Source organism: Tetrahymena thermophila (genome assembly GCF_000189635.1).
Source record: "Tetrahymena thermophila SB210 genomic scaffold scf_8254479, whole genome shotgun sequence".
In the NCBI taxonomy this organism is placed as follows: Eukaryota; Ciliophora; class Oligohymenophorea; order Hymenostomatida; family Tetrahymenidae; genus Tetrahymena; species Tetrahymena thermophila.
In genome coordinates this window covers 360,155-373,059 of record NW_002476254.1, presented here as the reverse complement: position 1 = coordinate 373,059, position 12,905 = coordinate 360,155, and the positions used below count along the sequence as shown (strand labels likewise).

At 21.9% G+C, this 12,905-nt stretch overlaps 6 protein-coding genes across 6 annotated transcripts; 3 read left to right on the top strand and 3 right to left on the bottom strand. All coding sequences in view use genetic code 6, as the record gives it.

Moving 5' to 3' along the window:
* Window positions 1–502: 502 nt before the first annotated feature.
* TTHERM_000624649 (hypothetical protein) lies at window positions 503–787 on the bottom strand. Its single transcript, XM_012799324.1, has one exon. The coding sequence runs from the start codon at window positions 736–738 to the stop codon at window positions 601–603; it is 138 nt and encodes a 45-aa protein (XP_012654778.1). The 5' UTR covers window positions 739–787; the 3' UTR covers window positions 503–600.
* A 585-nt stretch (window positions 788–1,372) lies between these two features.
* On the bottom strand, window positions 1,373–1,918 carry TTHERM_000624648 (transmembrane protein, putative; the record flags this gene model as incomplete). The annotated part of the gene is made up of 1 exon (XM_012799323.1): window positions 1,373–1,918. The coding sequence occupies one exon, from the start codon at window positions 1,916–1,918 to the stop codon at window positions 1,373–1,375; it is 546 nt and encodes a 181-aa protein (XP_012654777.1).
* A 1,456-nt stretch (window positions 1,919–3,374) lies between these two features.
* On the top strand, window positions 3,375–4,679 carry TTHERM_00624630 (transmembrane protein, putative; the record flags this gene model as incomplete). The annotated part of the gene is made up of 3 exons (XM_001022589.4): window positions 3,375–3,477; window positions 3,556–3,911; window positions 4,134–4,679. 3 exons carry the CDS (start codon window positions 3,375–3,377, stop codon window positions 4,677–4,679), a joined length of 1,005 nt encoding a protein of 334 aa, XP_001022589.4.
* Window positions 4,680–5,358: 679 nt separating this feature from the next.
* TTHERM_00624620 (transmembrane protein, putative) lies at window positions 5,359–5,910 on the top strand (the record flags this gene model as incomplete). Its single annotated transcript, XM_001022588.2, has 1 exon — window positions 5,359–5,910. The coding sequence occupies one exon, from the start codon at window positions 5,359–5,361 to the stop codon at window positions 5,908–5,910; it is 552 nt and encodes a 183-aa protein (XP_001022588.2).
* Window positions 5,911–6,185: 275 nt separating this feature from the next.
* TTHERM_00624610 (hypothetical protein) lies at window positions 6,186–8,583 on the bottom strand (the record flags this gene model as incomplete). Its single annotated transcript, XM_001022587.2, has 2 exons — window positions 6,754–8,583; window positions 6,186–6,689 (listed from the first exon to the last, which is right to left on the bottom strand). Exons 1-2 carry the CDS (start codon window positions 8,539–8,541, stop codon window positions 6,186–6,188), a joined length of 2,292 nt encoding a protein of 763 aa, XP_001022587.2. The 5' UTR covers window positions 8,542–8,583.
* Window positions 8,584–9,466: 883 nt separating this feature from the next.
* On the top strand, window positions 9,467–12,457 carry TTHERM_00624600 (EEIG1/EHBP1 protein amine-terminal domain protein; the record flags this gene model as incomplete). Its single annotated transcript, XM_001022586.3, has 10 exons — window positions 9,467–9,650; window positions 9,717–9,850; window positions 9,909–10,005; window positions 10,066–10,174; window positions 10,246–10,527; window positions 10,589–10,817; window positions 10,880–11,083; window positions 11,205–11,556; window positions 11,612–12,108; window positions 12,266–12,457. Exons 1-10 carry the CDS (start codon window positions 9,530–9,532, stop codon window positions 12,455–12,457), a joined length of 2,217 nt encoding a protein of 738 aa, XP_001022586.2. The 5' UTR covers window positions 9,467–9,529.
* Between the last annotated feature and the right edge of the window lie 448 nt (window positions 12,458–12,905).

Sequence of the window (12,905 nt, the reverse complement as noted above, 5' to 3'; positions counted from 1 at the left end):
AATATATATTAAAAAGCTCTACGGAAAATAAAGTTTTAGAGCACATTATTGGCTCTTTGTCTGAAGGATTAAAGTAAAAACTATAAATATAAGCGACAAGAAAAGTCTTGAACTAATGTCCTATTTTTAGACAAAATTTTACAGATGAATTTCTTTAAAAAGCTTCTACTTTAATAAAAGGTAATGAATGAATAAGTAGTTATTTAATTTTCACATTTTATCTATTTTTATTTAAAAGAATACAGATGTTATCCGGATGAAATTATAACATTTTAAGGTGATGTTGATGATAGTTCAATATTTTTTGTAGAATAAGGAAGTGTAAATTGTTTATTTTCCTAATAAAATTATAAAAAGAGTTTATTATAAACAGGTAATTATGTACTTTTAAGGTCAAACAAATAATTAAGGAAAAAATGATACAAGTGTTGAGTTTAGAGAATTGACTAAAGGTGATACTTTTGGTTTTTATAGTTTTTTTACCGGGCAACCAAGATAACTTTCAATTAAAAGCGCTGGTTTTACAAGCCTGCTTTACATAGAAAGAGGACCGTTTATAAAATTAATAAAATGTAAACAAAAAAACTCCTAATTTTTTTTTCATCTAACATTTAACTTTTAAATACAGAGTATTAATAAGATTATGAAATATTCTGCACTATATGTGATAACCTTTTTACAGGTTATCTCTACTAGTAAGTTCACAGTGATTGCTACTGCTGTTAATACAATGACCATTTAATAACTGATTGTCCTAAAATACACCTCGTAGTTGATAAAGTAAGCTTATTTGTTGAAATAAAATATGTTTACTATTAATTAATAAAATAAATAAAGATTGAGTTAAGTTAAAGGGACATGAAATAAATAAGAGCTATTGATTTCATCAGAAAAAGAAAAAAATAGCGCCCTTTGATGAATGAAAATGCTGCAAATAATTTTATATAGAATTAATTATTTTACATATAAGCTTATCATTAGCTTTTTATTAGTTAATTCGATAGCTGGTTCGAAAGTTTAGAAGATGATGACGATGAAGAAGATGAAGAATTAGACGAAAATCAATATCAAGAATCTAACGATAGAATTTCGTTGCTTTAAGACCTATAAAAGAAGAATGATTAATAATTATCTATAAGTGTTTTAGATGAATCTTCAATAAAAAAGAGACATAACTAAGAAAATAAAATAGGTTTAGTTCCTTTAGACCAAGGTAAATAAATTATATAATCACTTGTATATATCCCAGACTAAAAAACGAAAGATATAAGTGAAAAAATAGCTAATTAACTACAAAACAATAATACCAACAAGCCAAGCACTCTGTTCATTAACTAAAATAAAAAATCTAGGACATCTAGTTTAACTAAAATCAAAAACCCTTCAAGTACTTAAACTGATGATTTAAATAGTAATGCTTTACAGTAGGCACAGCCTAATTACTAAAAGTAAAATTCAAATTAACTAGAAAACTCGATTAAGCAAAATCCTAGCATATTTACTGATTAACTTACATCTGTTCATATTAATGTTTATACGAATGATTAATAAGATTTAAGTTTAAACTCATTTTTGTAACCTTTTAAGCATAAAAAAAAATCTTTAGAAAACTCCTGTATATCTATATCTGACATGGATAAGATATAATCTATGATAAACTAGCAAAGCACATAATTTCTATAATAATAAGGTCAAAAGCAAGCAAGTACTACTTAATTAGGAGGTATATCTAATGTTAATTCATAGGCCTAAAATCAGTAACCATAATAGCAGTTTTTAAGACAACAATCTATTCATAAATAATAATAACAAATACTTTAACTTTTTTAAATATAACAGCAATCAATAAATTAGTAAATGCAGTAAATACTATAAATCCTTTAAAATAATCTTTAGTAGTCAAATAGCAGCTATGCATAGAACTAGGCAAGTAATAGTAATAATTTATAACAAAATATCTTAAAGAGGAGAGTATCTAACAACAACCAGCATAGTGTTTAAAATAATTTGAATATAAATTTTCCTTTCAATCCTATTCAATCACAACAATTACAGCAATAGCCAGATTTGTTTTCAAATTATGGTAAATCTTAAACGATTACTACTAATGATTTACTTAAATAAGCTACATAATAATCAAGAAATAAATAAATTCCTTAGAATTAAGCTTAATAGCTGGAACAAGGTGATAAAATGATACTTCTACAAAAATTAAATAATAATTAGATAGATGAAGCTTATGAAGATGATTGTAAAATGAAGATATTTATTTATTATTTTCCTGATTGGAATGCTGACAGTGTCCTTTAGCAAATTAATTTAGATAATGGATTATCAGTAAATTCTTCAGAAATAATATAACAAAATCGTCGTAATACGCTTAGTACTAGAAGAAACAATCCTAAAAATAAAGATTAAACTATAGCAAATAAACGTATAACTTAAGTAGCTTACCAAAATGCAAATGAGAGAAAAGTGTAAGATGTTTTAATTAATTTAAATTATGTGGGAAAGTAAGGTATTGAAGAGAGTATTACAAGAGATGAGGGTAGTTTACATTTCCCAGCAATACCTGCAATAATAAGGGGCTAACGTAAAGGTAATACTGTAATAATCCCAACAATATAAGAATAGAATTAATAATTAGCAGCACTTAAGTTCACCCATCAAAGCATTAATGATAAATTTATTGTTTTTAGAAAGTAAAATAATAGTTAAAACGAGTAAAAGCAAAATTTTTAAACAACTGATCTATTAAGTGATCATGCTTAAAAATTAAAATAAATGAAACGTAAATCAATAAGTGTCGATGTTGATGCAAAGTAATGGAAAAAAGTTGATAACCAGGTACTCCTTTCTTAATTTAACAATATGAGTAAAGCCTAATCAGCTGAGTAAAAAAATCTTCTAAGTTCAAAATAAGGGTCAAAGCAAACGATAGATCTTTCTGAAAATATATGCGAAAATATTGAAGATTCTAAAATTCCTATATCATAGAATATTGAGTTAAATTCAAGTAACTGCTGGGCTAGCTACATTAATAAAAAGTGGTGAGTACATTTTTAATAGTAAAAATCATAGGATTATTATAGTGTTATGATGATACATTGATTTATGTAAAACTTATTTTTTTATCAAAAAATTTATTTATTTAAAATAAAAATATCTGTTGTTATAAATATAAAATTTTAGATAATCATAACTTTATTATTACAATATTTAATGTTTTTTTGTTAGCTAAATAGTTATTTTCATATTTAAATAAGCAAATTTATAATGCATAGATAGAGATTTGAATCTATATTATAAAATTCATTACAAATTAAAAAAAATTAAAAAATAAAATTCATACACTAAAAATATAATTATTGCATATGTTTGTATCTTCAATGAATTCACTTTTGAAGCTCACTTAGAAAATACCAAAGAGTTTTTGTAATAGTAAATACTATAAGTTTAGTTCTCTAACTCGTGAAGGTAGGTAGTTCTTTCTTTATAGTTTAAAATCGATTTACATTACTATCTACTTATTGATGATTTTTTAAATATTAATAGTTTTAAAAGTAAAGATGGACTTATATTTCTCCTAGGATTAAGCTAAATAGTTTATAGTAAATTAAAATTAAAATCTTAAGCAAATCGAAAACTTATTGAAAGATGATAATCCTGATATCAAAAATGTAAAGTTTTTAGTTGGTGATTAAGAAATAGAAAACAAAGAAGAGTAATTGTTCTTAAATTTATCAATAAATAATGATTTGAAGATTATTATTGATGATGTTTAAACAACTTTTGAATTCGCAGATTAACTAAATACAGCTAATTACTTTGAATCAACAAAGTTAGAGGGAGAATTAGCTTAGCATGAAGTTCCTTATTAAGACGCACAAGTTATTCAATCATTTATTAAGGTATTTATTTATTTTGAAAATGAATTCAAAAAGAAAAAAATATTAAATAATAAGATTTTTTTTATAAAAAACGCTATTTTTAATGGAAAACTGTTAAAATTTAATTTTAACTTAAATATAAACTAAAATGTTTTGTAAAAAATTTATTTTATGAAAAATTTCTATCAAAAACGATTTTAAAATTAAAAAAAAATATTTTAAAATTATTTTTTATTATTAAAGAACTTTAAGCAAATACTAGAGAAATAAAATCCTTCATCGTAAGCTTATTCTGAAAAATAAATGAATGACGCTCTATAAAAGGCTATTCAAACATTCTCTGAATACAATTTTTCTAGCAGCTTTGAGAAAAATACCTTATTTGCTAATGCTCTTCGTTAGCAATATCAGGAAGGATAAGACATATTGCAAAAAATTGAAGATGAATCTAGAGCTAAATCTCTTTCTAAAGTCAAATAATTGATAGGATTATAAGTAGTCTAATTTGGTTTCCTATTTTATTTAACTTATGGACTTTATGGTTGGGATTTTGCAGAACCTGTTAGTTATGTTCTAGGGTTAGGAAGTGAAGCTTATATTTTATACCATTTCATCAAGCACCGTAAAAGCTTTAATAACCTTTATCTATTTGAAAAGCAATTTTAGCCAGTAAGAAAGAATTTAATTTCATAAAATCAAACTAATACTGAGGCACATCTTAAATTTCTCAAAAGCAAGCTTGATATGATTGAATCTAAGATTTAATTTGGAAGATCTAAAGAAAAATGAATATTATTTGTTTGTTTATTGTTTTGTATCTTGATTTTTATTTGTTTAAAAGATTTTAACAGAAGCTTTCAAAAATTAATTTTTATGGCTTATTCAATTTTTATGAAAAGGAAGTGCTTTTTTTCTAGAAATTTCTAAAAATAACTAAATATATAAATATATTAATTTTATAATGAAAATCATATCTACTCTCTATGTGAATAATTATATTTAATCTACTATAAAATTTATATTTTGCTGTAAAAATATTATTTTTATTGAAATTTCTTTTTCTGAATTATTTTTTTTAATATTGGAAAGATAAATTTTATATTAAAATAAGAAGATAGATTGATTAACTAATTGAAAGTAGTTTGGTAGGTAGATACATTATTGAATTTATTATTAATACAAAAGTATTAAAAATTTACAAAAATAGATTTCTAGCATAAGTTAAAGATGAATACATAGATAGAGAGTTTCATTGAGAGATAAAGAAAGAATACAATCCCTCAAATGTTTTAGAATAACTAAAGATATTAATATAATTAAGCAGATATAAATAAGTCTAATCCTTTAGGTTTTTTAAAATTGTAATATTTTTATTTTAATTTTATAAGGAGGAAAGAATAATATTGATGGCATTAAAATATAAATGAATCAATTTTAGTGATTTTTTTAAATAAGTTTTGTTTAAATCATGTAGATCATATCATATTATAAAACTTTTTTTTTGTTCAATAAAAGATGGAATTAACCAAAAGTTAAAGAGCAGTTGAAATAATCAATTTAGTAGAAGATGTAATAAGGAACAATTCCTAGCGATAAAATAATTAATGAAAAAATGCTTATAACTGAGTATTGGAGTTAATGGCTTGATCTAAATTAAACAGATTTCTTATAGTTGATTTAAAAGAATCCAAGATTAACTGTATAAGACCATCAAGATATATAAAGTTTGATTTTAGATGAAAATGCAAGAATGGGTAATTGGGTGTTAGGTATGAGTATATTTACATATGGTGTTTATTTCTTGGGATTAAAAAAACATGCTATGTTCTACAATCGCTTTTAAAAGAAGAGTCCATATAAAATAGTAAACTACTCTAAAAATGCTTTGGGGTGTTTATTAGTGATGTCAACTTGGTCAATAATATTAAAATTTTTTTTCGAATAAGCTATCCCAAATCAATTATCAAAAAAGGGATTCTTGAGTAAATACCACATTTTAAAGGAAGAAGTATATTTATGAAATATATAATATGTTTTTTATTTTTTATACAATTACTTAAATAAATAATTTGAATAAAAAATTATTGTTTTTAAAAAATAAAAAATTATAACAATTTATTTATTAATTCACACTATTTTATCCAATCAATAAAATATTTTTGCATATTTTATTTAAATCTTTTCAGACTTTTCATAGTTTTATTTATTTATTCATTTATTCATTTGTGATTAATTTTATTTATTTTTATGCAATTAAGCTAATAAATTTAAAGATATTCTAAATAAAATTATTTTTCAAAAGAGGTATTTAGCCTTCTTTTGCTATTCTAATATTTACTATTGCTTAGCATTCTTTTCTATCTCTTCTTCTAACTAAACAAAACTTGTAATTGTTTATAGTTCAAATTGAGTGCAAGATTTTTGTTTTGTAAAGAATTATTAGCTTTGCTATTAATTTTATTCATTAACTTGAGAATTATTTCTTGTTGTTTATTTTTATATAAATCCTTGTAGAGAATCATTATCTATAGGAGTAAAGAATGATGGCTGAAAGTTAAAAGCACTATACTAGGAAGGAATGATAGACTAAGAAGTAGTCCTGTTTGCTGTTGATAAATTTAGTTAACTGCTTGATTAGTTTAATTTTAATTAACTTTTATTTAATAATTATTGAGAATTCTGTGTTGAAGGTTTACTATTTTAAATTTATATATGTCCCCTTGATGCTGATCTTTACCTTATTTAACTATCTAATGTATATGTTTAACTCCTATCTCTTTCTCTAACATCTTTTTTAAGCTTTTTAATAAAAAAGAAAATTCATTTAAATATTGAAATTAATGAATTAAAGATTTATAATTACATTTTAATAATTTTGTTCAAGATTTGGAAAATGTGTTATTCTTTATGCATTCATATTGCATGACTGGATGAGACTATCAGGTGTCTTTAAGTTTATTTAAGTATAATTTACATTAGTTATGTTGGTTTACTGTTAATTTGTCGCTGAAAGAATTTTACTAGAATTTAAATTTTTCTAGCCATTTTAATTAATTTAAGTCTATTAGCTATTTTTACTTGTTATAAACTCTTCAGGTTAAACTTCGAACGATTTTATTTTATTTTGTAATTATGTGAATGAAGTATGTTAAGAGTATTAGTTATTTTTATTAAATTTTGTTATAAGAGGAATACCATTTTACTATTGTTATTATTTGTTCATTTAATTTGGGGATTATTTTGGAGTTCCTTGAAGATCATTTGAATAAGTTATATTACTTTTATTTTTACTCAAGCTATTTTTCCTTGAATTCTTCATTTAATTTTTACACTTATTTTCTTTAACATTATCTTGTATTATCAGGTTAACCCCAAAAATTTAATGAGAATCGCAGCTATTTATTTAATTTGAGCTTTTTCTTGAATTTATATTACTGTTTATTAGTGAAAATTAATTAGGAGAGCATACTTATTTTCCTCCAGTCCCCTTCAAATAAAAGCATAGATTTACTTTTGATGAATTGAGACTGTTATTAGCATTAATTGAATGTTCAGAATTATTCGCTAAATGACACTTTTCTTTCTAAGAACTTTAGTTTGTGGATTTATCTTGTATTTACTGATTATTTTTTTTCAAAATTTTTGGTGTTGTAGATATTTGATAATTATTCTTATTAAAAGAAGAATTAGATTGAACATTAGGCTAATTTTTTTGCTAAGGTTTAGAATGCTGAGGTAGGTTTTTACCTAAATTGTATTATCCTTCATAAAATTATTAGTATTTTGTTGGTGTTGTAATTGTTGAGTCGTTTTAATTCAAATCTGATTCACTGCTCTCAGGAAAACCAAATAAATTACCACAAGCTATAGTATTTTCTGATTACTCTTTCGAACATTACTTAATACTCTATTAACTATTTTAAGAGATAAAATTTATACCCTACCTTGGACTAAACCTTGTTGAGTTAGATAGTTAAGTTGTGGATGAATTAGTTATAAATTACACTTTCCCCAAATTGATTTATTGGTTACTTATAATTTGCTGGTTTTAAACGCTTTTGTTTAATTGACTTAACTCTAAGTTACTGGATTATAGTATACTTTCCTATTATTATGTATCTCTTCTGTTACTTAATTAAAAACTTTAATCTTACTGTTCTTATGTTTCATATAAATTCAAACAAATAGTCCTTATTGGCTTCACAGATCCTTATTTTGGATAATATTAATTGGCATTTTACTTTTATTATATTAAATTAGAGTTCACATATTAATCTTTTAACCTGCTTTTACTATTGTCGCTAAGATGCTATTCTATATATTCTTCCTTCAAATAAGGATCTGTAAATCTTTTGTGCAAATTTATTCTATCTTAGTGTTAGATTTAATTACTTTCATTAGCTTTCATCTAAAAATTAATATTTCTTTTACTTATATCTTTGATTCCATTCTGCAAATACTTTAAGTGTGAATTTTCAAAATTATCTGGTTACTTTTTATGAAATCTTTTAATTAAAGAGTAGCATTTGTTTTGTGGAGAGTAGCAAAGATCTCTGCTATCCAAATCTCCTTTAGATTTTTCCTTTTTTAGTGTTTAGAGCTATTTTTGATTTTTTGATTGCTATCTTGAATGGACAACACTTTAACTCATTGAGATATTTTATTATTTTTAATTTAAAAATTATTAAAGTAAATATCGTTCTAAAATTCATAAATTTGAATAAATGAATTTTTCTTACTATTTATTTAATTTTTGCATGGTTTGTATATCCTGAGCTTTCATTGGCTGGCTGGTAAAGATTTTTGCAATTGTTATTAAAATAGAACCATAAATTATTAAATGTATACTTTACTTCAGAATTCTTCACTGAAAGAAGCCAAATATAATAAATTTTAATGTTCAATCTCACTGGAAATTGTGTAATTATTAAACCTATTGATTATTAGCTCGAAATAATATATAATTTTTTATTAAAAAAATCCTATTTGAAATATATTAAAATATTCATTAAAACAGTAATCTAAAATTAAAATATATTCATATTCATCATCATAAATACAATCAGTTAAAATCCATATTTCAAATAATGATTTAAAATTACAAAAAAAATATAAATATAGAATATTCTCCAAAAAAATGTAATTATTTTGAAGTTTGTTTTAAAATTGAATTGTATAAATTAATTTTTTTGGAATAAATCTTAATTAGATATAATTTATTAGATTTTTTTAAATTGTTTTTTACTTGCAAAGTAAAATAATACAATATAATTAGTCATTCATTCGTCTTCAATATATTTTAAAAAACGTCTTAAAATAAATCATTTTTTAAAGACAGGATTAATAAGACAAATTTAAAAATAAATAATAAAATATTATAAATCTTAGTAAATAAAATAAATTAATTTATAAAAATATTTTTTAAAATATTTAATTATATAAATTTGAGCTATTTTATAGAGTTTCTTAACTAATTCAATATTAAAAGCTTTTTTATATTAATTAGAATTCTTTAAATTGTTAATTATTAGGCTTTGAAACAAAATTTCTTTTAAATAAATCTTAGAAAAGTATTAACTGCAATAAATTATCAAAAATTCAAACATAATATAGTTCTATTAATACGTTAAATCTTATAAATGAGCATTGATTATAATAATTAGAGAACTCTTGGGTATCTCTATAAGTTTAGTATATTAATTGAAAAAGCTGTAATAAATATCGGTGTGCCTTGCAAACTATGTCTTTTAATAAAAAGAGGTATCATTTATTTATCTTTCTCTTCATTTCAAGATTCAAATTATTTTTTTAATTTGTTTATTGTAGGCTAGCAAAAAATCAAGCTATAAAACACACCTATAATTGACCCAGCTTAAAAATATTGTTACTTCGATGAAATGATAGATTTAAAAACAAATGTATATAGAGATTATGCGAATAATACTTTTTGGGATAAGAAAGTAATTTTATAAAATACATTTGCTTTTTAATATTTTAAAAATATCTATTGTTTATTAGATTAGTTTTACACTTGTAATTGAATCTTAAAATGGAAATAAATTAGCTGGAATTGCAACTTATAACTTGGCTACTTTTCTGAATACAAATTCTTAAAGTAATCATAATAATTTAAAAAAATCATATCTAAAATTATATTTAAAATAATTTTTAATAGCTACTTATGAAGTCTTGAAACTCAACAAATGTCCTGATTAATCTGCGAAATTGTATATAAAATTTGGTTAATGCTTAATTAAAGAATTAGGAGAAATAGATTAACAAAGGTTATTCATTTATTTTTTTAATAAAATAATATAAATTATTTTTAAAATTGATTAAATAAATAATAAATTAGTTCATAAAATAGTTTGATATCTGACCATATTGATGATTTTCATGATATTACATTTTAAAGTTCTTCAAATAGGAGTATTCTATCTGATTAATCTTAGTAAAACTTAGACTAAAATCATACAAGCCAGCCAAGTGTTAAATTTGAAACGAGTTTTGGATCTTAAAACTAAATAAATATGCAAAATTAACAACCGTTAACTACTTCAAAGGGTATCTCAAAAAGTTTTTCAAAAGAAAGGATACCTATGTATGTTGATAAATAATAATAATTATTATAAGAGAAGTAAATTATTTAAATATATTTCTTTAAAATAACTTTAGAATAAATTTATTTTAAAATTAAGGTGTGATTAAAATAATGAAAATTTGTCGGTAAGCAACTAAAAAATAACTCTTCCTTAAAATTCAAAATAAAATTTAGACTAAAATAAGCTCTCTATATTGAATGATGGATAAAAAGTTTTTATTCTAGAATAACATATAAAAACGATGATGTAAGAAAAAGATCAATAAAAATAAGAAATACTCTTATTGAAATAGAGCTTGCAGTTAATTAATTAAAACTATTAAATAGTAAGATTAATTTTTAAATATTTTAGTGAAACACTTTATTTTTCATTATATTTTAAAAATAGAAAACACAGGAGTGTAATGAATATTAGTAAAGATATGAAGATATAAAAAATCAAAGGGACGATATAAAGACTAAATTGGATGAAGTAAAAAAAGAAACAGAAAAAATTGAAAATTAAGTATTTGGAAAAATAGAATTAATGAGAGAGGATTTCTGCAAATAGTTGCAAGAGAAGTAATCAGAATTAGAAACTCTTTCGAACCAAGTATTTTTGAAACAATTTAATATGAATTATAGAATTGTTTTGATTTGATTTGTATTTGAATAAATAATTAGTTTATTTATTTAGGAAAAATTTAATATTTTTATATATATTTTAATAAAAGAATAAAAATTTGAACACTAAAGTAAAGGAACTAATAAATGATAATAAAACTTGTAGCGAACGAATCTTAAAAAATGAAAGCACAATTAAATAACTTTAGGAATAGTTAGATAGCGTAAACTATTAGTCTACTTAAATAAATCATAGCAATACTGCAAATATAAATTAATTAAATATGGAGATAGAAAAGTTATAAACTTTGCTAAAACAATCATAAGAAAATATATAAAGATTAGAGTATAACAAAAAGAGGAAAGAAGAAGAGATTTCAAATTTACTTGCTGAAATTCATGATTTAAATGATGTTAATTAGAAATTTAAGTATCAGGCAAGTACTTAAAAAGAAGAAATATGTAATTTATTTTATCTTGATAATTGATTAATACTTTTTGTTTTTTTAATTAAAAGAATAATTAAAAAATAAAATCGAAGAACTTAATAATAATTAGATAGATTAAGACTAATTTGTTTCATTTTTAGATAAACCATCTTAAATTATATAATAAAATAACTAATCTATGAATATGAAAAGCTTTATCTCCAATACTTAAAATGAATTTCACAGCTGCATCGTTTAAGACTTTGAAGAATACCTTGAAAAAAGCGAATTCTATTAAAATGTAAATTAAAAAAGCTAATAATAAGACATAAAATCAAAAAGTATTTTATCTGAAGTAAAAGAAGAAAATTCTTTTGAGAAATAAATGAAAAAACACTAAACAGAAAAAGAATAAGATACAAATTGTATTCTTAAAATAATCTAAAAAGAATAACTATCTTAAAATGATTTAGAATCCAAAAATATCCTTTAAACTTAGCATGTAAAGTCAAATAGAAGCTTAGATCTAAGAAATTAAATAGCAGGAAAGCAATAAAGTTTAGATAAAGAAAATTTAGGCGAAACTGTAATTTTTTTTAATTTAGATTTTTTCTTTATCTTTAAAGCTATTATTAAATCAACTCAAATAATTTATATCATAAATTTTTTGATATTTGATCTAAATTAATACTAATTAATTTTATTTGAAAATATTTTACTATTTTAATCCTATTAAAAATTAGGTTAAGTGGGAGAAAATTGATTAGGATAATGCTTATTTAAAGTAATAAATGCAAGCTTTACATTAAAAGTTTGAAAAGATAGAGAATTAAATAACTGAATCTAAAAAAGGTTTACATGATGCTTTAGCTTTGGCTTTGAAGGCTGGAGATTAAGAGCTGATAATTAAATTATAAAATGCTATTAAATTATGAGAATTCAAATATATCAATATAATTGGATTAATTTAAATTAAATAAATAAATAAAAAATTTGTATATTCTATATATATTTATTAATTTATATAAATTAATAGATTAAAATAATTTTTAATGTGCTCATTTTATTGATAATTATAATTGCTGATAAATTTCTTCACACTCATTTATTGGTTTTTAGATATAGAAAATGTTTGTTTAAATAAATTTTTTATAGTTAGATTTATCACTGATTTAAAAAAAATAAATATGAAAGACTGTTATATTAAATATATTTATATAGAGTATTTATATAAATTAATGATATAATTAAATTGAAATTGATTATATTATATTATTTTTAATGTAGTCATTTGTTTATTATAATAGTTGATTATTTGGTTATTACTCATTTATTGGTTTAGCTATTGAAAATCTTTATTTAAATAAAATATTTTTATAATTA